The sequence below is a fragment of the Pelophylax lessonae genome (genome assembly GCF_965119305.1).
Source record: "Pelophylax lessonae genome assembly, chromosome: 6".
NCBI lineage: Eukaryota > Metazoa > Chordata > Amphibia > Anura > Ranidae > Pelophylax > Pelophylax lessonae.
Window position 1 is genome coordinate 224,139,766 of NC_138773.1, and position 27,251 is coordinate 224,167,016.

Below are 27,251 nucleotides of genomic sequence, written 5' to 3' on the forward strand. Positions count from 1 at the left end.
CAGGCATCCTTCAGTGGGCCAAACGCTTTGTTCCAGCTCTTTTCCTGCTATTCACATTCCAGGAGTGGAAATTTGGCAGGCAGGTTACCTCAGCCGACGGGACTTGGATGCAGGGCAATGGTCTCTTCATCCGGAGGTGTTCCAGCAGTTGTGCCTTCAATGGGCACTCCAGATGTAGATCTGTTGGCGTCTCGGGTCAACAGCAAAGTACAGAGGTTTGTGGCCACTCCCTGGACTCTCTGGCGGACGCTGCAGACAAGCTGGTGGCACTATGGGGTCAGTTTCAGCTGATGTATGCCTTTCCTCCTCTCAAGTTTGCTGCCAAGACTCTTTGCAGGATGGAGGCAGAAGGGATTCCGGTCATTCTTGTGGCACTGGACTGGCCTCGCCCAGCTTGGTACGCCGATCTGGTCAGGCTAGTCGCAGACGCTCCTTGGAGGCTTCCTCTTGGGTAGGATGTACTTCTCAAGGGCCAATCTTCCATCCTGCTTTTATGGTTGCTAGCTTTGATGGCTTGGCTGTTGAAAGCAAGGTGCTGAAGGACAGGGGATTGTCTGCTTAAGTGATTCCCACTCTACTTAAAGCAAGGAATGCGACTTCTTGGAAGATTTTTTTATCGTACGTGGCAGTCTTATATTGTGTGGTGTGAGTCTCTTGGGGTTCCCCCTCGCTCTTACTTGGTGGCTCGGATCTTGGCCTTCAACGGGGAGTTGATCAAAAGTTGGCATTGAGTACTATCAAGGATAAGGTTTTGGCCTTGGCAATTTTCTTCCAAGGGCCATTAGCCACCCATTCCCTGGTGCGTAACTTCATCCAGGGGGTGCGACATTTGGCCCCCCCGGTGCGACCTCCGGTACCACCTTGGGACCTTAATTTGGTGCGGTCTATTCTTCGGAAACATCCTTTTGCAGGTCATCGGGAGATTCCCCTGCTGATCTTTCCCCAGAAGGTGGCCTTCTTGGTGGCTATTACTTCTGCACGCAGGGTGTCGGAACTGGCAGTGTTGTCCTTTCATTCTCCCTATCTGGTGGTTTTACCGGGATAAAGTGGTACTTTGTCCAGATCCGTCTTTCCTTCCAAAGGTGGTTTCCAGTTTTCACTTAAATGAGGACATCATGTTACTCTGTGTCTTAAGCCACAACATCCTAAGGAATTTGCACTGCATACTCTGGATGTGGTTCGGCAATCAGGGTGTACTTGGAGACTACGAAGTCTTTCGGAGTCTGCTTCGCTCTTTGTACTCAAGGATGGTCCAAAGAAACGACTGCCTGCGTCTGCTGCGACTGTTTCCAGATGGATCAGACAGATAGTGGTGCAGACTTATTCAATTAAATGTCAGGTTCCTCCTTTCCCTGTTAAGGCGCATTCTACTCGGGCGCTTAGTGCTTCCTGGGCTTTTCGCCATCAGTCATCTGTGGTTCAGGTTTGCAAGGCAGCTACCTGGTCGGGTAGGATGTGTTGGCATCGGCAGATGCCTCTTTTGGCCGCATAGTTTTGCAGGCTGCTGTTAAAGGGGGGCTACTTAGCCTTCCTTGAGGGTGTTTCATGTTTTTTTCAGGTGGACCTCCTCTTGTTGTTCTGATGAGTCCTATGTTGCCTGGTTGGCTGTTTGGCCTTGGGGACTTAATTTTCTGCTGTTCTCACCCCTTATTTTGTGGCACTGCTTTGGGACGTCCCTACTGATATGCATCAGAGACTGCGTCCGTCAATGAACGATAGAGAAAACTTGATTTTTGACTTACCGTAAAATGCTTTTCTCTTAATTTCATTGACAGACGCAGTACCCGCCCCTCTATTTTGAGTTGGGTTGACACTGCTTTGATACAAAACTGACATCCTATGTAGGAAGAGAGAGGGTGTACCCTCTTAGACTGCCCATAGGCGTAGGCAGAACTTTTTTTCTGTATAGTGTCCTACTCCTGTTGGGGGCAGTATAACCCTACTGATATGCATCAGGAACTGCGTCCATCAATGAACTTAAAAGAAAAGGATTTTACGGTAAGTCAAAAATCTATTTTTTCCACAATTTCCAGTCTCTTTTGTTTTGCAAAGAAAAAAATACAGCAGTGATTTAAAACCACTAAAAGAAAGCTCTATTTGAGCGGAAGAAAAAAGATAAAAATTTCATATGGGTACAGTGTTGCTTGACCATGCAATTGTCATTCAAAGTGTGACAGGCCTGAAAGCTGAAAAATGGCCTGGGTAGGTAGGGCGTAAAAGTGCCTTCCATTGAAGTGCTTGAAGGATTAGATCTGTTTGCCTACCTCAGGAGCCATTGCCTTCTACAATTGTAATTGATGCAAACCTTCCCCTTCAAAGCCCACTGGATCTACTAAAAATTCCTAGTCCTGCTAAAGGTTCACCCTCATTTCCGGAGTCAAAGGAGGCTAGTCTGATGCCATTCCAACTTAAAAAGAGGCATCTGAAACTTGTGTTTCTACATGCTGGAAGAGGCGCCTAATGAATCTTAGAGTATTTAAACCCAACATTTCATATTCCTGATGCCTGCTGTATCATGTGCATTGGGTAGAGAAAAGAATCCCATTTTGTTGTTTTGCTCCCTAAAATGTAGAGGCACGTTTTTTGTTTTTCCAGCCGTTTCTACTCAATGCAACTCATAACATCCAAGTTAAAGGTATAAGAACATGTCAGAAAAGAATTAAAAAAAAAAAATCTAAAACTTATCCCTTGAGTTGAAAAAAGGATCACCCCCTTTTAAAAATGACTTGTAAATTAAATCCGGTTTAGCTAATCACCTTCTCAATGGCACACAGCTTTTTGAATTTCAACTGTGATCAGCTGTGATCATTTTTATTACCTGGTAGTTGTAGCAGACAATCAACTGAGTGGCAAGGTACTGTCAAAAAATCTCTTGGATAAGGTTATGGACAGGCACAAGTCTGGAGATAGATACAAAAAATGTTAAAGGTTTTATTAATGCCTAGAAGCACAGTGAAGTCTATTGTTAAGAAGTGGAAGGTATTTGGTACAACACAGACCCTCCCTGGATCAGGACATTGCTCCAATCTGGATGAAATAGCCAGGAGGAAACTGATCGGAGAGGCTGCCAAGAGGCTCTGAAAAAGTTGCAGGAATTTGACAGAGTGGTCATTGTGTGCATGTGAAAACAGTATCACAAATATGGCTTGTATGGGAGGGTTTAAAAAGAAAAAAGCCACTCCTCAAGAAAGGCCACATGCAGTCACGACTTTGCCAAAACGCACCTTGAAGATTTTGAGGTCAAATGCAAAAAGGTGTTATGGTCAGACGAGACTGAAATTGAATTATTTGGCCTCAACACCAAATGATATGTCTAGCGGAATCCCAATACAGCCCACCATTCGAATTCACCATTCCTACATTAAAGCCTGGAGGTGATCTCTTGTGACGGTGGTGTTTTTTTGCAGCAGGGACTGGAGCACTTGTCAAGCTAGAAGGAAAAATAGATGGGGAAAATACCATTGAATTCTTGAGGAAAATCTGCTGCCCTCTGCCAGAAAGTTGTAAATGGGAAGAAGGTTTTTGTTCCCAACATGACAATCACCCAAACTATGCAGCAAAAATGACCACAGAGTGATTTAAGGAGAAAAAGGTTAAAGTCCTTTTATGATTTAGTCACAGCCCAGACTTGAAGACTGCAGTCCACAGTCTTTTTCTTTTTTTTTTTTTTTTATCAATCAGGAATGCAATACAAGATCATTAGACTTATAAACAGAGTACAATGCCATTTCTAAGTAGCAGTTAAATCAAGATAATAAAGTCCAACTAAACATTGCCATGACTTAAACAGGAACAGCGATGCAAAAGATGGAAGATAAAAATCCAGCACATATGCATAACAGACAGAATAGCAGCTAGTAGACCATCAGACAATTTGCATAACAAAAATTAGAATGTAAATTCAATAAAAAAAAATATATAAAAAGGGGAAACAACCTGAGGACCTTCAGCAGTATTCAACCTGAGGTCAAAGACCAAACTTTCTCATACTTCCAGGAACGCCCCCGATTGATATGTGTAATTCTATACATAGGTAAAGTAGCATTTACCATCGCCTCCCAGGAAGACACTGTAGGGGGGGGGGGGGGTTGGGGGGTGAAGAAGGTCCATTTAAGGAGGATCTTCTTTTTTGCATACTATAGGATGTAGGAGATTAACACCTTGGTATGATTTGGCCGGTCATCCTCATGAATCCCCAGAAGTGCAAGTTCCTGGGAGGCCGAAAGCTTCAACTGCAACATAAGATTAATTACATCACATACTTCCGACCAGAATTTCGCAATACTCGGGCAAGCCCAGAACATGTACATGAAGGACCCTAGATGAGCCCCGACACTGAGGGTCACTTGACTTGAATTCATTTATCCCTGGAGGACATCAATTTATGACCACCCTCCAAACAGTCATCCCAAGTCTCCCTATCCAAGGAAGGAATATAAACTCTCCACATCACCCAACACTCACTCCAGCTTAGGGGAATCCGTATTAAGGAGTGCCCCCCCCCCATATAATGTAGAAAGGGGTTTTGCAATGTCACCCTGTGCGAGTAGTTTCTCGATCGGGTCAGCCTGGGAAGGGGCGTCTGAGGAAATTGAGCCCCGACTGCGTGACACAACTGGCAATAGCGAATTTGCATCCACAGTGATAAATGAAATTGCCCAGCTAGCTGCCCAAATGTCCCCAAAAGGCATATCATCCTCCTGGGTTTTGAGCCCCTTGCGTGCCCACAAGTGAGGGTCAGGGATGGTATGAAGTTGGACGGAAGGATTGCCCCACAGGGGTTGTCATCAAATTTAACTGAACTTGAGCAGATCTGCAAAGAGTGGGAAAATATTGATTATACATACGAACAAATCCTGGCGCTGTAGGACAGATGTTCAGGGGTCCCAAAATGGGGTGGACGAGTTGTAACCAAAAAGCCAAACGGCCAAATGTCATGTCTGGGTTGCAGCCTACCCAAAGCCCAGATCCTGACTGAGAAACAAACTGTACAACAAATAGATGGGTATGTTGGCGCTCCCAAAAACAATGACGATGGGCACTTGTGAGTCACTTGTCTTGAGTAATCAAAATAGCAAGTTTATTTAAAATCAATAAAAATCACTTGAAAAGCCTTGAAATAATAAACGATGGAATCCACTGTGAACACAGCAAATGTCCAGCAATGAGGCAATACCTTGAAGGAGGATCCAGCAATAGGATGAAGACGACTGTCCAGGTGAAGAGCCTTGAAGATGGAAACACTCAGGGGCAGGAAGAGGAACGGGAGGAGGAGAAGGGGGAGAGAACCTCAACTCCCGCAAATCAAATCAATCCGGCCGTGAGGATGTTAGGCAGCACCGCGGCGTCCACTCCTACCATCGAGCGGCTGGGGCGGCGCTGGAAGATGACATCACTGGTCGCCAGCAGCTGACCCACGGGGGATGTGTTCAACGGACCGTGCTTGGCCTCGTTACCGTGGGAACTGAAACAAAAGGCAGCCTCACTGAGCCGGGCACAGCACACCACCGTATGGGCTGTCAGACAGTTTGGGGGAACATTAGTAGCCACAAAACGGGGAAGATGACATGTTTCGGGCGATGGCCTTCGTCAGATCTCTGATGCCCTTCATCCTATTGCAGGGTCCTCCTTCAAGGTATTGCCTCATTGCTGGACATTTGCAGTTTTCACAGTGTATTCCATCGTTTTATTATTTCAAGGCTTTTCAAGTGATTTTTATTGATTTTAAATAAACTTGCTATTTTGATTACTCAAGACAAGTGACTCACAAGTGCCCATCATCATTGTTTTTGGGAGCGCCAACATACCCATCTATTTGCTGGGAAAATATTGAGCAGATCTGCAAAGAGTGGGAAAATATTGCAAAGTCTAGATGTGCAAAGTTAGTAAAGACACATCCCAATAGACTAAAGGCTGTAATTTAAAACAAAAGGTGGTTCAAGAAAATACTGACACAAGGAACTTAAGTAAATGTTAAACTTTTTTTTTTCTGTTGATTTTGCTACTCTTGCAAGTGCAGGAAACTGTTTGACAGATGCAGCTCCATATTCTTCTTGACCACTGGGTTATGCTGCTCCCTACAGGAGTAGGACACTAGGCAGGTAAAATCTTTACCACGCCTATGGGGCAGTCCCTACAGGCATACATCCACACACTCTGCTATAGGTTTCAGTTTTCTGCCTAGTTTAGGAGTAGGACCTAGTTTCCCGGCTGGGACTTCGGTCTTGGCTTGCTTTTTTATTTTAAAGGGAACCTTTGTTAAAAATGTAATTAATTTCACTAGTTATGTTCCTGAGAGAACTGATATCAACAGCTGGCCTGGGTTTCCGGCCAGCGAGCAGGTGTACCGTTTGCAGGTTATAGCGTAGTGCTAGGCCTCGCCATGACAAAGCCCCAATGGATGGGGGCTGGCCCGCTAGTGAAACACCTCACTGGGACGCCCACGACCTGGTTCGGCCCAAGTAGCAGCGTACCCCTTGTCCATCAGCAGAGTGGAGAGGCGGTCTGTCCAAAGTGGTGCCCACCCGATATCGTTGGTATGGTGAGCAAGTGTCCCCCCCCATAACTGGCGGTCTCAAGGTGGAGGTGGGCCTCTCCCTGGGAAAGTTGGACCCTCAGGTACCCCTCATTTCCCCTGGCCTCTCGATAGGTACCAAGCTCCCCCAAGGCCTCCCTCTCCACCAGTCATAGAGGTACCTACCTCAGTCAGCGACAGAAGTCCTGGGGGGTTGGACGCGACGAAGCCGCTATAGCGGATTCGCTGGGGGGGGGGAGAATTAATCCTGGTAGGGGTCCCTGCCGGAGACCCCCCGATGCCACTTATCTTTTGGACCCCTTAGGGGGTCCTGGAGACCGCATGGCGTGCTGTGGGGGCCGCCATTTTGCTGTAGAATTGTTCAGCCTCATTTTGCAAACTTCCCCATTGAAATGCCCATTGAAATGCATGGGCGGCCATGTTTTTGTGGTATCCCCATAGAAATGCATTGGGCCATTTTCTTGGAGTCCATGATTGCTAGACAGCAGGAAGCAGCTAGGCCTTTACTCTAGTGAATGACCCAGGTATTTTCTCTTCCTGTGAAGATCGTTTTTTCTACACTGCAGAAAGATTCGGTTCTCCTCCATGTCAATTGGTGGTATGTTTATTGGGGTCCCTGTAGGTCTTCCTCACTCACCCTGCTATCGGCAGTGCTAGTGGCTTGGACTTGTAGTACCGCTGGTGCAGCGGTGCGGTTCGCTTTTGTGCATTTTTCTTAAAGTGACACTGCGTTATTCCAGGGCTCGTAATGGAGTCCCAGGAACAAATTTCACCTACTGATCCCCTCCTTGCGGTTGCAGGGACTCAACCCCTGTCTGCCTTAACAGTAGTTTTGGAAAACCTGGTGTCAAAAATGGATGTGATTATCACAAATACCACTACTAAAAAGCGCCCTATGCCCTCCCCTGTATCCTCAGTTTCTTAGGTAGATATGGCCACCGTGGACGCATGCCATCCGAAAGGATCTGCGTCTTCGCATTCAGATGGCGAGGAAGATGCATCTTCGTCTGCAGCCGAGTGGGAAAATGTGCTGGTGCAGGCACTTGGTGTCAGTGCGGGAAACTCTAAAAATGGCCGCTGATTCTGCAGCGTCAGGAACACAGGTGTCTTTTGGCACCCACAAATACCAGAAGTCGGGCAAGGTTTTCCCTTGTCCAGAACTTTGACAAAATTGTCAATGAATAGTGGGGGCGTATCAAACAGATGTTAGTGGTGCCTAAGTGTTTTGAAAGGCGCTACCCATTTGAGGCCCGATGTCTGCAAGATGGACCATAACACTGAAGGTGGACCACCTTTTCTCCAGACTGAACAAACCTACTGTGGTCCCGGTGGGTCCCCAGTCTTTACAGACCCCGTGGATAGACTGATTTTGATTCTGTGTCCTGCCACTTACATGTGATAGCGGGCTCAATACTTAAACCGATCTTCGTGATCACTCTGGTGTCCCAGACCATAGCGGAATGGGCAAAGTTACTAAAAAGTGACTTTGAAACTAAACAAAACAGCTCTCCCCGGGCCTGACAGAGCTAACAGACCAAATAGTCCAAGCGCTGCTATTTATATGTGATGTGTCGCTAGATGTGGCCCCTCTTGTAGCCAGAGTGTCTGCAGTAGGGGTAGCTATTAGACGCATGGTGTGGCTAAAAAGCTGGTCTGCAGATCAGGCCTTAAAAAAGGCTCTATCAGATCTCCCCTTTTCGGGAGACCATTTGTTTGGTTCCTCATTGAATGAGTTAATCAAAGGACTCACTGGCAGAAGAGTACTCTTCTTCCTCAATCCGACAAGGGCAAGTCACCACATAATAGATGGGCCTTATTTCACAACCCACAAGTGGCCCTTTCGTGCCACATGCTTGCAGGAGAAAGGATCTAAGCCATTTGGGTCTTCTGGAGTTCCAAGAAGACGTGGTCGGGTAAGCTGGGAACAGGCCAATCCAGACCTACAGACAAATTCCCGTCTGATAAGGGGACGCCCCCACCCATATCTGGGGTGGGGGGACATCTTCGCTTCTTTCCGGAACCATGGACTTCCTTGATTCAGGGCAAATGGATCCATGAACTGATTTGATCGGGTTACAAGGTCGAATTCCGGTCTTGACCGTCAGACAGGTTCTTCCCGTCCAATCTACGCCTATCTCCAGATCGGTTAAGAGATCTACGAGAGGCGGTACAAGATCTGCTGTCGCAAGGGGTGATTGTGCTGTTTCCTTCCCAAGAACGCTTTCAGGGGTTTTTATTCAAACCTGTTCACTGTGCCCAGGAAAGAAGGCAAAGTACGTCTAATCCTGGACCTCAAGGCTCTGAACCGCTTTGTGCGGGTACAGAAGTTTTGAATGGAGTTCATTCGCACGGTAGTGGTGTCTCTACACTTTAGACTCTAGACTTTTTGGCCTCCATAGATATCAAGGAATCATATCTACACATCCCTATTTACGCTGGACACCAGCATTTTCTTCACTTCGTTGTAGAAGAGGAGCATTAGCAATTTGTGGCGTTACCCTTTGCTCCCGCCTCTGCCCCCAGGGTCTTCACCAAAGTGTTGGCTCCGGTATTTGTGTTACTGCGACAATGGGGAATTATGGTACTGTGAGCAGACTCGCATTCAGGCCTGTTGGGCAACTTGACAATCACTGTACGGACTATGCAAGAGTTTGGTTGAAACCTCAATTTAAAAAAATCTGCCCTGGTTCCATCCTTTAAAACTGGATTATCTGGGCCTGACTCTGGACTCCGCTTTGGCAAGGGTTTTTCTTCCCCCGGACAAGCTGCAAAAGTTGCAGGGGCGATTTGTCTGCGTTTATCCAGCAGTCTGTCCTTTCTGCGGACTTGCATGCGGTCCTTGGGTCTGATGGTGTGAACCTTCGAGGCGGTTGTTTGCTCAGTTCCACACGAGACCCTTACAAAGGGAGATTCTTGTCAAATGGAACAAAGATCCAAAGTTCTTGCACACTATGATTCGGTTGAGTCACAACACAAAGACTGCTCTTTGATGGTGGCTTCACTCATTAGCACTATGCCAGGGCAAGTCCTTTCTCCCACTGTATTGGACTGTGGTAACCACAGACGCCAGACTGTCAGGCTGGGGAGGAGTGCTGGGGAAGCTGTGTCCAGGGGTCCTGGATAGTAGAGGAGTCATGACTTACGATCAATATTCTGAAACTGAGCGATAAAGCTTTGCCTGAGTCACTGGACAAATTGTTTAGAGGGTTGTCCAGTCCGGATTCAATCGGACAATGCTATGGCCGTGGCTTACATCAATCATCAAGGGGGGAACAAGTGTGTCTTGGTGGCCGAGATTCTAAAATTGGCGGAAAATTTTGTTCCAGTCCTTTCTGCAGTGAACATCCCAAGTGTGGAAAACTGGCAGGTGGATTAGTTGTCAGTTGTTGGATCAGGGAGAATGACCTCTTCACCCAGAGGTGTTTCACCTCCTGTGTGTCTGGTGGGAGACATCTGACGTTGACGTGTTAGCTTCTCAACTCCACAAGGTTCAGGGGTTTGTAGTCAGGTCACGGGATCCTCTGGCCGAAGTCACAGATGCACTGGTGGCTCCTTGGGGTCCATATCGGCTGCTCTATGCGTTCCCTCTGCTGAAACTCCTTCTGATAATACTGCGCAGAATAGAGGTGGAAGGTATTCCGGTCATTCTGGTGGCCCCAGACTGGCCTCGCCGGTCTTGGTAGGCAGAGCTAGTAAGGTTGGTCGCTGATGCTCCTCGGAGACTTCCTTTCAGGGAAGATCTGTCTCAAGGGCTGATCTTCTATCCTGCTTTACAGTTGCTGGTTTTAACTGCATGGCTGTTGAAAGCCAGATGTTGAAGGGTAGAGGTCATTCTGACTCGGTGATTCTGACACTGTTGAAGGCCAGAAAGTCTACTTCGAGGAAGATCTATCGTACATGGAAATCGTTCATCTCTTGGTGCGAATCGCTGAAGGTGCATCTTTGCCTTTTTTCAGTGGCTAGGATTTTGACTTTCAAAATGGGATGGAACAGCGGTTGTCTTTGGGCACTATCAATGGCCACATGTCGGCTTTGGCTGTGTTTTTCCAACTTCCTTTAGCTATGCATGGCTTGATTTGCACTTTTATACAAGGTGTAAGCGGGATCTTAATTTGGTATTGTCTGTTCTTCAAAAACCTCCTTTGGAGAACATTAGGGAGATTCCCCTGCTTACACTGTCTCAGAAGGTTGCCTTTTCGGTGGCTATTACATCTGCCCGTAGAGTGTCTGAATTGGCGGCGCTGTCCTGCTGTTCACCTTATCTGGTGGTCCACATTGATAAAGTGCTACTTTGACCCAATCAGTCGTTTCTTCCTAAGGTGGTTTCTGATTTCCATCTGAATGAAGACCTTGTGTTGCCTTAACTCTGTCCTAAGCCCAAGCATCCCAATTAAATTGTTTTGCATTCTTTGGATGTGGTTTGGGCTATTTTAGAGTTTACCTGGCGGCTACTGAATCTTTCAGGAAATCAGACTTTGTCCTCACCGAAGGACCTCGAAAGGGATTGGCTGCGTCTGCTGTGACCATGTCTAGATGAATCAGGCAGACGGGGGTACAGGCTTAATTCACTTAAGGGTCAGGTTCCACCTTTCCCTGTGGAGGTGCATTCTACTAGGGCGCTGAGTGCCTCTTGGACTTTGCACAATAAGGCGTCAGTAATGCAAGTTTGCAAGGCTGCAACTTGGTCGTCTGTGCGCACTTTCACAAAATTCTACAAAGTAGATGTGTTGGCCTCCTTGGTTGCTTCTTTGGCTGCAAGGTTTTGCAGGCTGCTGTTAAAGAGAAAATATTCTATTTGAGTGTGTCTGTTTCTAGGTAAGCTCCAGTTGTTCCTGGTTGAGCTCTATGTTACCTGGTTGGCTAAGTTTAGCCTTTTGGGGAATTACATTCTTTTCTGCGTTTTTTTTTTTTTTTTTCCCTCCCCTCATGCAAATACTACTTTGGGACGTCCCAATGTTCAAGAAGAATATGGAGCTGCGTCTGTCAATGAACAATAGAGAGAACTGGATTTTTGAATTACCGTAAAATCCTTTTCGCTGAAGTTCATTTACAGACTCAGCACCCGCCCCTATAATTGAGTGGTATGTTTTTTTTTTTTTTTTACTTGTAAACACTGCTTGCAACAAAATTGAAGCCTATAGCAGAGTGTGTGGGTGTATGCCTGCAGGGACTGCCCGATAGGCGTGGTAAAGATTTTTCCTACCTAATGTCCTATTCCTGTAGGGAGCAGCATAACCCAATGGTCAACGAGAATATGGAGCTGCATCTGTCAGTGAACTTCAGAGAAAAGGATTTTACGGTAAGTCAAAAATCCAGATTTTTGGGGAAAAAGTAAAGGGTGAGAAAATTGTAAGTAATGGGGAAGCCTTTACTCCCACACCTCCCCATTCCCTGTATACCTGCCTTAAAAGCAAATTTATTGGATGACGTTTACAATTGTGATTTGAAACTTTTTACTGTAGCGCCAAGAATTTTTATTTGTGTTTATCTAAAGCTAAACTCCAGAAAATGAAAAAGTTCTCCTTTTTTAACCACTTTCAAATGACAGCGGATCGGTGCAGCTCTCATTCTGGGACGACGTCCTATGACGGAGCCCCAGAATGGTTTCTCTGCGCGGGGGGGGGGCACGCAGTGTGGCGATCGTGGCTGCGCCGTGTCCTAGCAACCCCTATCTTGGTAAAGAGCCGATGACGTGACTCTTTACCCATGTGATCCGCTGTGTCCAATCACAGCTGATCACAAATCAATGAGGAAGTGCCGTTTATCAGTCAGTGTGTGGCAAGGAGAGCCGATCAGCGGCTGCTCCTCAAAGGGGAGTCTAGGATAGGTAATCGGGGCACTGATCATCAGTGCCCTGATTACAGAAAAGTTAAAAATCAGTGCCCATAGTGCTGCCAGTCAGAGCCTGCTTATCTGTCCTGCCCATCAGTGCTGCCAGTCAGTGCCGCTTATCAGTGCTGCCTATCAGTGCGGCATATGAGTACCTCATCAGTGCCATCTTATCAGTGCCGCCTCATCAGCGCACATCCGTGAAGGAGAGAAATTACTTTTCAAAATTTACTGACCGAAAATTTGACTTTTTTTTTTTCCTAAATGTTCTGCCTTTTTTTTTTTTTTTTTTAAGTAAGAAATAAAAAAAAACCCAGTGGTCATTAAATACCACCAAAACAAAGCTCTATTTGTGTAAAAAAATGATAAAAAATTTCATATGGGTACAGTGTAGCATGACCGCGCAATTGTCATTCAAAGTGTGACAGTGCTGAAAGCTGAAAATTGGCCTTGGCAGGAAGGGGGTGAAAGGGCACTGTATTGAACTGGTTAATGGGGCTGTGCCCACGCTGCAAGGGTTAAATGCTTGTTTAATCTAGGGGACGGTAAGGTCACTTTTCCACTCCCCCTGCTAAATGATGTTCCCCTCTGCTCCAGCAGTGGGCTGTACCTTACATCCTTGAATCTAGTGCAGGGCTATGGCCTCTGAATCGGTCTTGATGACATCAGAGGATTTCGACCATCGAAGTGTAGGTAAGGAGAGGCTGAACAGACTGATCAAGCTGCGCAGATTAGCCTTTTGGCAGCCTTCAGGTGCAGAGAATCAGATAAGCAAAACTGCTTTTCATGGTCCCCTAGGCATAAACCAGAAATTAACTCTTGCAGTGGGCTCAACCCCACTGCAAAGGCAGGACTTTTTTTACCAGTGTTTAGTTGTAAGTGTTAAAAATCTGTGGTATGTTCAATAATTTTCATGACTAAAACCATTTTATGGTTGAATATTACATACTTATTTCAAATGTCACTTCAGTTGAAGTAAAAAATATGTTCTTGTTCCACTGCACAGAAGTGAATCCCTTGAACTAAAGCAAAGAGTAGTAAGGGCAGAAATTGGACTTTTGGATGTGCAGCGCTGGATGTGTTGGCAGTTGTGCTGGAAAACTCAGCAGCAGTGCATGGAGCAGCATTCCTTCACCACCTTGCATGTTGAATCGGCAGAACATTCCCAAGCTGTAGTTGGCTTTAACCTGTTATCTGCTCTAAGTGAAGTAGAAGAGAAGTACCTGGAAATAAAATCACAGATTCAGTCTGGCGTGCCCCTTGATGCCTTGGTTCCTTTGAGTATGCAAGTAAGATCAGTTTCTGAAGACTTCTTTTAATGCTGTTTTTTTGGTTTCAGTGAAAGGATTAGAGGTTCTGTTGTGTCTGTATCTCTATATTAGGGCAATTTCCCTTTCACTTTTTTCATGACATGAAATGATGGAAAGCACCCCAGTGGGGGCAAGGAAAAAAAAAAAAACAAAAGCGGGGAAGAGGGTTAAACTTCTGACAATGTTCTCATTGCTGTCTGCTCATTCCCGTATAAGTTACTTAAGTTATTTGAGTGCTGCAGTATTTACAAAACACTACTACTCCCCAAAAGACCTCCAGTGAATTTTTTTTTTGTAACCTACTTAAATCGTACTACAAAATGGAAATAGATTTACATACAGTACAAGTCCACACTGTCATTAACTACAGTGTCCAATATATATATATATAATTATCTATGTAAAGTGCCCAGCTGCCTCCTGTTCTCCCACGGTGTTAACCCTGGACAGTCATTCACCTTTTAGCTACCCATCCTTTCACAAACGGATAGATTGCTCTGAAAAGCTTTTAAAATGACTGGTGGGTTCACATCTATTCAAACTTTTTATTGTAAATCGCTCAAACAAGTAAAAAGTGGCTCCTCCTAGCGCAATCTAGCTTTATTGCAATACAATCAAAGAAATAAAATGATCTACCGTGAAAGTAAGTTTTTATTAAAGACTGGTGTTGTGCAAACTCGAAAGTTTATAGGTGTGCCAACAAATCCTAAACATTCCATAACCTGTGGTATGTATCATAATACAAATAAAGCACATATAAAGTGCATAGCTATAGTTCACTACATTTCAAAAGTGAATCAACATATTAGTGTGTAAACAAATGATGTATTTCCACCTCCTTGTGACACCTCTGTGTTCCCAGAACTGATAACAGACACCTGGGGTGAGGATGAAACACTAGTGCATTTCTGGATGTCAAAGAATGAGGAAAGCTGGGTAACTGACATATGAAGCGTGATGGATGGCGCCTTAAAGGGACCACTACGGAAGATCAATTACATATATCTGACCTGGAACCAGGCTAAGATTGGTGGAACATCGCCCTCAGGATTGTAAGTGTTAGAGTGAAAGTACACCATTTTGTTAATACACAGACTAGAAGCCGTTTTTCTGGAAAATATTGATTTTATTTGTCACATCACCACTGGAAAATGAACTGTTACACACACTGATATGTTTATGCACTTTTGAAAGGGACTTCACTATTGCTATGCACTTTATAGGTCATTTATTTGTATTATGATCTTTACCGCAGGTTATGGAATGTTTGATTTGTTGATGCACATAAAAACTTTCGAATTTGTGCGACACCAGTCTTTTTTTTTTTTTTTTTTTTTCTATAAGATATTTTTATTGAGTATATAACCAAACATACAAATATAAAGAACCAACAAACACAAGACCTTCTTAGCAAAGAAGGGAAACAAATACAACGCAACACTATCAAACATTACCAAGATCACTGGTGCTCCCCGGTCACCCCCCCCCCCCCCGAACAAACCATATAGGAGAAGCTGCAGATTAATAAGACATCATGTACAAGTCAATACTAATAAAGGTATACTGTCTATACAATACTCTGAATGTCAGGTATGATCCCTTACGGAGTAGCAGAAATGGAATCTGTCTCCAGCGAACTAGGAGGAGGTAGAGTAAGGGGACTGGATATCCAGCCATGCCATATTTTGTCAAACAAATGTGGACGACCTTGCAACTCAAAAGTCAGTTTATAAAGGGGAAGACAGTTATTAACCAATTGAAGCCAGGCAGCAATCGTAGGCCCAGTAGAACCCTTCCAGCACAGAAGAATCGCCTTTTTAGCATAAAAATGCAGGATGTGAAGCAGGCGTTTGACGTGTCCGGCGACCAGCAGGTCCCCGAACACGCCCAACAAGCATTAGGGAGACCAAAAACCGAGGACAGGAATGTATTAACTTCAGCCCAGAATTTAGCCACCACCGGACAGGACCAAAAACAGTGAAGAAAGTCGGCCGGCTGACCACAACCCCGAAAACAATCAGGGGTGGGACGCATGCCGAATTTATGCAGGCGGCCAGGAGTAAAATAACTCTGAAACACCTTCAGTTGGATCAGACGGTCGTTTGAGGCTATAACAGATTTATGATAAGTCGTAGTAAATTCAGTCCAGTCATCCTCACTAAAGTCAATACCCATGTTAACCAAACGTGTCTGTGCCTTGGCAAATCTAGGATTGGAATCCATCATCAAAAAAGAGTAGTATTGCGAAATGAGCTTCGTAGTGCCAGGGTCCCTAAGCAGTTTCTCCAAAGTAGACATGGTCAAAGGAGCCGACAGCGAAGTAAACTGAGCCTTCAAAGCATGTCTGATCCGGACGGCTGTTGGAAAGACTTGAACCCCTGGGCAGTATATAAGTGGTTAAGATACTTAATATTCTTTGCTATGCAAAATTGACAACGTGGGTGAGACATCAGTTCAGGGAGTTCAGGGTTACACCAGAGTGGGTTATTAGGGGATGGGGTCCAGGCGTCCACAGGAAGCCGCTGTATCAGTTTTAAAAAGGGATAAGGTGGTCCGATTAAAAAGAGATAAGGTGGTCCAAGTGCGACACCAGTCTTTAAATATAAATTGCCTTTACTTGTGGGAACACAGTGGGTGGCTGCAGCAACTCGCGCTAATATTTTAAATCCATTTTATTGGACACACAAGGATTATGAATAAAAGAAGGGTGTGAGGTAGGCGCTTCTTTGGTGTGTGTTCAATCAAATAATAAACCAAAGTCAGATATGAATGCAATAGCAATGAGTACTAATAGATAAATACATATTCATACAATAATAAGAAAGTGCATGGTGCTGGATAAAGAATACAACCAAGTGCTGCAAATGTGATGCCCTTCCTTAGCCACTAGAGGGAGTGTAGCGTGCACAAAATGCAAATGTGAAATTAATTGTTGGAGTGTGCTGCCACCTCCTATATTTCCAAAGGGAAATTTTTAAATGAATAAAAAAATATATGAAGAAAGGGGGTGAGGTTGGCGCTTCTCTGGTGTGTGTTCAATCAAGTATTAAACCGAAGTCAAATATGAATGCAATAACAATGAGTACTATTAGATAAATATTCATACAATGATAAATATTCATACAATGATAAAGTGCATGGTGCTGGATAAAAAATACAACCAAGTGCTGAAAATGTGTTGCCCTTCCTTAGCCACTAGAGGGAGTGGCGTGCACAAATAGATATGCAAAAGCAAATGTGAAATAGATTAATAGGTGATTTTAGAAGTGCCAATGTGCTATTAAATAGAATATCGCTATGGTCAATTAACCCACGGGCATATTAAAGGTGCCAATATAAATGAAAATAAATAAAACCAATACAATACACTTGAAGTGACAATAATCAAATAAATAGTGCTGGTTCGTGATAGTGATTTGACAGTCCACGGTCCATACAATGGTAATCCTGTGTATTGCAGCTATTTACAAATAGCTGAAAAAGTGCCTGTGCTTCTTTAATCCTTACAGCCCATTCAGACTGGCGCGACACGACTTTGTGGGGCGACCTGTGAAGTCTGTGTACCGCGACTTCGGCGCGACTTGCACGGACTTCATATAATTGAAGTCAATGCAAGTCGCCTCCAGGTCGCCCCAAAGTAGTACAGGAACCTTTTTCTAAGTCGGAGCGACTTGTGTCACTCCTATTAGAACGGGTCCTGTACTACTCAATGGCGAGCGACCGACCGCGACTTGTCAGGCGACCAAGTCGCCTGACAAGTCGCGCTAGTCTGAATGGACTCTTATAGGAGTGTGCAAAACCAATGGGGAGCCTTCCCCGTGATCCTGTGCTGTGAAGTATATCCAAACTTATGGTGATAGTGCTTTCTTTCTCCTTAGTGCTTCAAGGCTTGTGCAGGTGCTAATCCCCCATGGTTATGCATTTACCACAAATCTATACCCCTGCAGGGGTATGTAGCCTTTGTTGCAGTAAGGCTGTATGCCTGGACTTCCCAGCTTTCCTACCGACTTCCTATGTTGCAATCGCTCACATATGGAGAAAATATAGCGATACGCCCATAGTGTAGTATGTTAAAATTATTTTTCTCTTACGTCCTCTGACAGTCGCCGCCCACTCATACAATCTGCATGTCTGGGTATTGGCCTTCTCCACAGGAGTGAGCTAGGCAGAAGATTTTGTTAGAATATTCACAAAAACTGTGTATAGACACACCTACAGGGGGCTGTCCCTATGGTCAATACCCCCAGCTAGCATCATTCCCAATTGTTTGCTGCTGCTTATCTTAGGAGTAGGCTGGCTTTTCCCTGGCTGGGGCTGCTGTCTCAGCTTTTTTCTTCTTTTTATGTTTTCTCTCTAGAAAATTTTTTTTTTTAAAAGATGGCTTTTTATTTTTTCCTGCACTTAGTTAGTCAGACTTTGGAAGACTACAGCGTTTGCAGAGCTAGGAATCGCACTGTTTATTCTAGAGCCTTACGGAATCCCAGTCTGCCATAGAGCGTTAGCAGGTTATTGGTACGCCCAGGCCTGGCAAACGACTGTCCCTGACTCCATGGTCGAGCCTGCGAAGTCACTATATTCGCAGGGATGTCTCAACTGCGATACGCCCGCGAGTTGCTAGCGTCCCCTTCGGCTGACGGCAACCCCACTCATGGTTGGAGGCTTCCTGTCGCAGAGCGGTACCCACGTTTTCGCTGGACCGGTGAGTACCATGCTACCCCTCTGTCTCTGACCATGTCTGTCGGGTGTGTATGTGGGTCCTCGGTTTTTATGGGGACGGCAGTTCGGTATGGGTTCTGTGATGTCCCCCCTCATGTCTGTAGGTGCGGCCCTGTGTGTCCCTTCCCGGTCCCTGCGGGGGCGCTGTGGTGGTTCCACCACCTGCATGGGGGGTTGCGGGGTCGCTGAGGTGCTTGTGCAACTATTTGGGGTACAGTACATGGTGTGTGGGGGCCGCAATCGGCGCAAAACCGCGCGGCTGCCATTTTAGGTGTGGGCAGGCTGTTTGGCCTCATAGTGAGGGCAGCAGCCCTTTTCTGCTATGCTGTTGGCGCCGATCGGGCGCTATCTTTAGTGTGGGCAACATGTCCTTATGTGGACAGCGTTTTTCCCATAGACTTGTATTGGCAACCATTTTTTTGTGGCTCAGGGCTTCCTCTTTTCCTTCAGATCGTTCAGCAGCGTGGGGCGAGTATAGCACACTGTGGGGGGCTTTTATTGTATTTCCTGGCCTGCATTCCTGCTAGCATTTATCTTTTTGCAGTTTCCTGTAGCACAGGACTTGCTCTCCATTTGCGGTGAGGACCGTGGGAATCGCCGATTTAAAGGGCAAGCGTCATGTAATTGAGATTGTTTGTTATTATGGAGTCCCAGGATAGCAAATTCCCCCCAGATCTGGTGGAGGGTTCAGGTTCTCCTGAATCCTCTGCTATAGTCTCACTTACTGCTCCACTTGCGACTTTAGCGTCAAAAGTGGATTTGTTGATGTCTGACCGGGCTTCTAAGAAAAGGCCTATGCCCTCTCAGTCTTTTGATTCAGAGCCAGATTTGGTTGCCACCGACAGTGTATCCCCTGAGGGGTCTCAGTCCTCTGTCGGATGTGGAGGAGGAGGATTCCTCCCCCGGATCAGCTGAAAATCTCTCTGAAGTACGAGAATGTCATTTTAGACTATTGTCACCAGAACAGGTGTCTATTGGAAGATTTCCTCTTTCTCTTAGTTCAGTGACAGACATGGCTTCTCTTCTTGACTATAGGGTTTAAAGCACCACCTACAGGAGTAGGACTCTAGGCAGAAAAAGAACACAGCACTGCCTATGGGCAGTTCTAGCTGGTGTAAACCCCCTCTCTGCAATATGCATGCCAGTTATTTCTGCCTAGTGTTTCAGGAGTGGAGACCTAGTTCCCCACTGGGACCTTTTGGTTCTATAGCCTTTTTGTTTGTTTTTTGTTTTTTTTCTTTTGTTCATTGATGGACACAGCTCCTGGTATTTTTAACCATTGGGTAATACTGCCCCCTACAGGAGTAGAAGCCTAGGCAGAATAGAATTCTGGCTATAGCCATGGGCAGTCCCTGGGGGTTTATTCCCTCTCTGCTATAGTCACTGAGTTTTTTTCTGCCTATTCACGAGAGAGGACCTTGTTCTTTGCTTGGGATCTTTGGTCCTGGTATAATTTTTTACATAGAACATATTTTTTTCTGGACTTTTTCTGTGAGATCTAAAATCAACTGCCGGACTGGGCGACGGGCTTGATCTAGATCTAGTAGTCACCCCAGTCTTGCCAGTGAGCGCAGACCTCACCTCCACGCTAGGTCAGCCACAACATGGCCTGCGAGTTAAATGCCTCGGAAGGTCGCATACGACCGGGTCTCAGCCCGCATCACAGCTTTCCTCCTGACTGACAGCCTCCCCCTACATTTCGATGGAGAGGGGTTCTGTCTGGAGCATTGCCCGCCTGGTTCCTGGTATGGTGAGTAGCTGCCCCCCCTTCCCCCTGGAGGGTTTTGGGGTGAACGTGTGCCCCTTGGGATAGTCGGTTGCCCGGGTTCCCCTCCTGTCCGCTGGCACCCCTCCCTTGCCAAGTCCCTCATCCTGCCCCCCCCCCCCGTGCGCTGGGGATGTTCTTTTTCTTTTTTTGGGTGGTCTGGCCACTTTCCTGGGGTGGGGGCAGGGCGCTAACTGGCGATGGGGGTCGGGGGGGTGGGGGTTGTACCTGGTGTGGGCTCCTGCCAAGGTCCTACCCTATCCTGCCTGGATCTGTACTTGAAGCCTGGTCTCCCAGTCCTGGGTCCCTGTATGCCTCGTGGTGCCGCCATTTTTGTAGCTTTTTGTGTTTCTATACACAGCGCCCATGTTTGGGTAGTCCGGGGGCCATTTTCTTGTGGTTTGCCATTGCAAATATCGGCAGCCATGATGGTGAAGCTTTGTGGGTGGTGATTTCGCCGGTGGGAGCCCCTCCTTATCACCTGGTGCTGACTTCTGAATCATTTAGCATCCTGATTACCGCACATGTAGTGCAGATTCTTCTGGTGCTTGCAGGTGCCTGTGGGTGATGAGTCTGGTGGGGTCCTCTTCCTCTCTGTGGTTGATCGCTCTGTGCCTTGTGCTTGGCGACCAGGTTGTGCTTTCAGCGCCGTGGGAGTGTCCCTTTGCAGTGTGTTTCACTTTTTTTGTGGGGTCCCTCCTGGTGACTTATGGAGTCTTTAGAGCACATTTCCCCACCTGATCACCTCTGAGGCTGCGGGTCCCGCCTGGTCCCAAACATCCATCCATGCACTGACGGCGGTCCTGGAGTCCCTTGTGTCCCGAGCGGTGGAGGCAGCTTGCAGGTGACGGGCGCAAAAAGCGCCTCCCCCCTCGACTTCTCATCTGATCCTGTATTTGATTCGGCTGCCGCAAACATGGGTCACCCTTCTGGGTCTGCGACCACGTGCCTGGAATCCTCTGACGGTAAGAATTATTCCTCTACATCTGCGACCGCGCATGAGAAGGCGCTGGTGGATGCACCGATCGTATCTGTGCGTGAGATCCTGAAGATTGAGGTTGTAGATGAAGCTGCGATGGAGGCACAGGTACCCTTTTGGCACTCACAAGCCATCCAGAGCGGCAACAGTGTTTCCTTTCCCTGCCTATTTTGACAGAATTGTCGCTAAAGAGTGGGGATGATCAAAGCGTCCCCGCGGGGTCCCTAAGCACTATTCTAGGAAGTACACTGTACCATCGTTGGTTGACCCTCCGGTTTACAGATTAAACAAGGCAACCATGATTCCGTTTGAAGAGTCCCCGGCTTTTAAGGACCCAGCTAACCGGAAGACGGAGGCTGTGGCCCGCACTATGTGCACCTTGGCTGGTTCGGCAATGAGGCCGGTATTCACCATTGCCCTAGTGTTGCTAACTCTGAGTGGGTTATGCTCCTACGCTGTGGCCTGGAAGGGGAGCAGCTCCCCAGCGCCTCTTGCCGAGGTGGTGGACCAGCTGGTCTAGGGGCTGTGGTTTATCTGTTATGCCTCTTTGGATGTAGCTACCCTGATGGCTCGCCTCCCTGTTCTGGCAGCGGTCCTTCAGCGTGTCATTTTTGGCTCAAGTGCTGGTCTGCGAACTAAAGGCCTTGACTGATGGGACTTTGACAGAAAATGTTTTACTGTCAGAAAATGTTTTACTTTTTCATCTTTTTGCTGACGGGTTCCCCTGGTGCAACAAGGACCCTACAGATCATGTGTCCCCACCTGATCCCCTCACGGAGGCTGCAGGGCCCTCCAGATCCCAGCTGTCTACCAATGCAATTTTGGACCTGGAAGTGTTTGTGTCCTGGGTGGAGGTGATCTTTAAAGGGTGAGGTGCTAAGAAACGCCCTCCGCCTACCCCTGCCTCATCTGATATCTCAGGTTCTGAGTCTGACTCATCCACCGCAGATGCAAATCTCCCTGCCGGGTCCGCTACCTCGCGCCCTGTCTCCTCTGACAGTGAGGATGACATTTCTACCTCCACTGCCACGCAATATAAGGCGCAGGTGTACGCACTCATTTTATGTGCGTGAGACCCTGAAATTGGAGGATGCAGCTGCGACTGGGGCGCAGGTTACGTTTGGCACTTATAAGTAATCCAGAGCGGCAAAGGTTTTTCCCTTTCCCGCATATTTTGATAACATGCTCAATAAAAGAATGGGACCGACCAAAGCGTTCCCCTGGGGTGCCTAAGCGGATTGCTAGACGCTTCCCTTTTGAGGAGTCCCTGATAAAGAAGTGGACTGTGCCACCTACGGTGGACCCTCCGGTCTGAAGACTGAATCAGGCTACTGTTATTCCAGTGGAGGATTCCCCCGTCCTTTAAGGATCCGGAGGATAGGAAGGTGGAGGCTGTGGCCCGCAATATGTACTCCCTGGCAGGGTCTGCACTGAGACTGGTGTTCACGGTTGCCCTTGTCACGCAAACGTTGACTGAATGGGCTAAGTTACTACACCGTGACCTGGAGGGGAGACAGGTTCCCTCTGCCTTCGAGGAGCTGTTGGACCAGCTGGTGCAGGGGCTGCAATTTTGTTTGCAATGCCGCGCTGGACGCTGCTCCCATATTGTGCCAACTGTTGGTTTCGGCAGTGGTCCTCCGATGTATACTTTGGCTAAAGCGCTGGTCTGCAAGACAGACTTCAAAGAAGTCCTTGACTAATCTACCTTTTCAAGGAGATTGCCTGTTTGGAGTAGGGATCGACCGATTATTGGCAACACCGATATATCGAGAGCTGATATGCACTTTGCCTGATATATCGGAATCGGCCTTTGGATTTGCCAATATTGCCGTGTCGACATCGTGTATGTTACGCCATGTGCCTCTGCGCAGTGGGCAGCTCTTAGGCCGCCTCCCTCAGCCTTGTTACAGTGTGTTTTACCCGCCGTAGCAAGACTGGAGTCTGTTGGTCAGGACAGTGAGTGATCTACAGCGAGTGATCTAATTCTTCAAAATCAGTGACCAGTCAGACACACGTTCTGTAACACAGCCACCCACCACCCACAGCTGCCTGCCAGCCAGCCACCCAGGCCCACACACCCACTGTGTACCAGCCAGCGTCCTGACTGTACCAGCTAGCTAGCCTTAGGCCCTGGCCCTGTACGTGCCGGCCACCACAGGGTGCCAGCCACCCACCCACCACAGGGTGCCATTCAGCCACCAACCACAGGGTGCCACTGCCAGCCAGCCACCAAAAGGGTGCCACTGCCAGCCAGCCACCACAGGGTGCCACTGCCAGCCAGCCACCACAGGGTGCCACTGCCAGCCACCCACCACAGGGTGCCAGCCAGCCATTTTGTTTAAGCATAAATTAGTTTCAATGGAGATAGAAAAATTAAAGGTGTGATCTGGGACTATTTCTCTTCTCCATCTCCAGGAAAATCAGCAGCACTATGCAACGCTTGCAAAAACAACGAAAGCATGGGATCAATAACTGCAAAAACCAAACATACGTCTAATCTTTGGGCCCATCTAAGAGTTCATCATGTTAAATTGTATAATGCAGCACAGAAAAAAAAATGAATCCCAAGGTGAAACATCGCTGTCCCAGGCAACAATAACAGATATGTTTCAGAAAAATAACAGGTGGCTAAAATCTGATGGAAGATCCCAACTGCTGGACAAAGTAGTAGAACAATCCTCCTGCGCTTGAGTGAAATATGACGGAGGGAAGGAAGATACTTCAGACTCTGGTGGATAAAGCCTATGGTCTTGCTGCCCCCTCAGGATCCAGGGTATCCAGAACCAACTGGGAAAAAGACAAAAGATAAGGGGTGCACCGACCTAGTGCATTGCCACTAAAACCATTTATTTAAATATTAAAAAGTATGCAATATACTCAAAGTAGGTGTAAATGTACACACATCAACATATTCTACATAAAATCTCCACGGTAGCCAAGGTCCCACTCAAAGCCGAATGGCATGCAGTGTGCTGCATGGGGCTGCTGTGCCTGGGCTGACGCGTTTCAGGGGCGAGCCCCCTTCCTCAGAGCCAGAAAAGTTGCTGCTGAACCACACTCTGGACAGGCCAGGGATTAAATGGAAGCTGACCACACCCCTTCCTGTTCCACCCCAAGCGGGAGGGGGACAAGGGTCAATAGGCGGGGAGAATGAAAACCCACCTGGGCCAGACACACCCACCTTCCAGGGCCAATCTTAACTGTCACCAGCAATACAGAAAAGCAGCTTATGAAACCCTTCATTTAGAACACGGGGGGGGGGGGGGGGGGGGGGTAACAAATTAAAAATTAATATTAGATAATATGGATAAATATGGATATTCCAAAACTTGTACATCCTATGCAATAGAAAATATAATCATACCAATGTCTAATATACACTGACCTTGAACACTACGAGGTATACATTATCCATGATTACACAATGCATAATGTTGAAATGGAGACCTTTAAGACAGGCAGAGTAGCTTGTGCATGTATGCTTATATACACATGGCTTATTCGTATGGGGTGCCTGTCATGCTACAGAAGGCATTGGTGATGCGGTTGGCAGACCGAAGAAGATCTTTTTCTGCATGGCTGTGCTGTCCCTTTGGAACGCACGCCAACCCGCACCCGGAAACCGGAAGTGCGGGTGGATGCGCTCCACCGCATCCTACGTCACTTCCGCCCACAACCGCTACGGGCCCCTGCAAGGTCCAACAAGCGTCAGTCAGCTGACGCTGCGAGCTAGCAGAGAACACAGACAAAGCGGCAACCGCCCAAGCCCGCCCACCTCCCCAAACTACAACAAGCCCTTGACTGCACCAACAGGCTTGTACCTGAATACTGGAGTGTTAGTGTCCACACGCAGCATAGATGGCCACTGTAGACAAAGGCTCAGGGACACGGACAAATACAAATGAATGCATACCACAATAGTTACGTTAGTTACAATAATTATAATAGTAATAGCAATGTCAATGGCCATTGCATTTCCATTAGCCGCAGACGGCCAAACCAGGACGGGCCATTGAAAGAATGCACGCATGACCAACCCGTATGTACATACATATTCATGCATAGCTCATGGTAGCTAAGGGGAGTATGTCACCATAAGGACATAAGAGAACAAATACTATCCCCTTGCAAAAATATGTATGTACTGATGCAAAAGGGAGGGAGAAGACATACACAGAGCAAAAAAGCTGCAAAGATGACATGTTGCATGACAAAGGGTCTGGTATGAACATATGACCGTAGGTGTGTATCAACCGGTCCATGGTCAACCTTGGGCCCTAAAAAACCCTGTCCTAACGTCGGCATTAGTGTCAAATGCCCATGTGCAATAATGCAAGGCGCATGGTCGTGCGTCGCTCAAGAGAGCAACCAATTCAAGAGCTAGAAAACAAAGGAACACCAAGAGGGACAACAAACACAGCCCCCAGGCAGAGACAATAGAGCCACGTAGAAAAGGAGAAGGGAATTCACACGACCGTGTGAAGCTCAATCTCCTCATTTAAGCCCTTGGGGGCAAGAGACCCCAAGGTGAAGCTCCAATATGCCTCCCTGGTGCAAAGCCTTTGATATTTCAGGTCGCCATCCAGATCTTTGTTCATGGCCTCAATGCCAAAGACCCTCAGACCCTCAGTGCTGCTATTGTGTGCATCCAGGAAATGCCGGTGGACAGAGTACTTTTCTTTCCGGAGGGTAATACCGCTCTTGTGTTCTTCTATCCTTACCTCAACGGTCTAGTGGTACGACCTACGTATAGATGGCCACAAGATCCCGTATAATACGAGTGGTGCCACAATTGATGAACTGGTTGATCTTGTATACCTTGCCATTTATGGCCGCGACTTAGTGACCGCAGTAGTGATTTAAAATTATTGCAGTGAGTGGGTGCCATACTGCAGCGGTAGTCCACTGACTCTAGTCCAATCCACTAGCTCTTGCCTAGCTTTTTTTCTAGCAGTTTTGCACTGACTGCAGTAGTTGCAGTGAGTGCCATACTGCAGAGGTAGTCCTCCACTGACTCCAGTCCAATCCACTGTGTATGTGTAGCTGTTGCCTAGCTTTTTTCTAGCAGTTTTGCACTGACTGCAGTAGTTGCAGTGAGTGCCATACTGCAGAGGTAGTCCACTGACTCCAGTCCAATCCACTGTGTAGCTGTTGCCTAGCTTTTTTTTTTCCTAGCAGTTTTGCACTGACTGCACTGCAGTAGTGAATTCAAATTATTGCAGCAATTTTTCTCTTACGTCCTCTGACAGTCGCCGCCCACTCATACAGTCTTCACTTATGGGTATTGGTCTTATCCACAGGAGTAAGCTAGGCAGAAGATTGTTAGAAACATTTACAAAACTTTGCATAGACACACCTACAGGGGGCTGTCCCTCTGGTCCAATACCCCGGCTAGCCTCATTCCCAATCCAGTTTGTCTTTTGCCTAGTTAAGGAGTAGGCAGGCTTCCCTTAGCTGGGGCTCAGTCTTAGCCTTTTCTTCTGTTTTCTTTATTTTTATTTCTGCTAAGTGTGTTTTCTTTACACTGATAGCTTTTTATTTGTTCCTGCGCTTAGTTAGTCAGACTTCGGAAGACTACAGCGTTTGCGGAGCTGGAAATCGGACTGGTTGTACTAGAGCCTTACGGAATCCCAGCCCGCCATCAAGCGTTTAGCAGGCTATGCGTACGCCCAGGCCTCGCAAACGACCTGTCCCTGTCCTCAGGGACAAAGCCCTCGAAGTGGCTACTTCGCTAGGATGTCTCAACTGCGGTACGCCGCGTGTTGCTAGCGTCCTGTTCGGCTTACGGCACCCCCACCTGGGGTGGGAGGCTTCCCGTCGCAGAGTGGCACCCACGCCTTGGCTGGTTCGGTGAGTACCATGCTACCCCCTTTGTCTATGGCATTGTATGTCGGGGTGCTTGTGGGGCCTCTGTCATGGGGATGGCAGTCTGTTTGGTGTCTGTGATATCCCCCTCATGTCTGTCTGTGTGGTTCCTGTGTGTCCCTCACGGTCCCTGCGGGGGCGATATTGAGGTTATGCCATGCTGTGGGGGGTTTGCGGGGGTCCCTGAGTCCCTTGGTAGTGCTTTTGCAACTTTTGGGGGTACAGACACTGTTGTGGGGGCCACAGCGGTGT

The 27,251-nt window shown here is 47.1% G+C and overlaps 1 protein-coding gene across 1 annotated transcript in view; it reads left to right on the forward strand.

The window, feature by feature from the left end:
• The window catches only part of RBM44 (RNA binding motif protein 44), a gene marked incomplete at its 5' end in the record, with an annotated part of 455,780 nt that overhangs the window by 90,146 nt on the left and 338,383 nt on the right, over positions 1-27,251 (forward strand). The window contains one exon of the mRNA XM_082260160.1: positions 13,371-13,653. Coding sequence (XP_082116286.1) covers positions 13,371-13,653 — 283 coding nt within the window. The remainder of the gene's footprint in view (positions 1-13,370; positions 13,654-27,251) is intronic.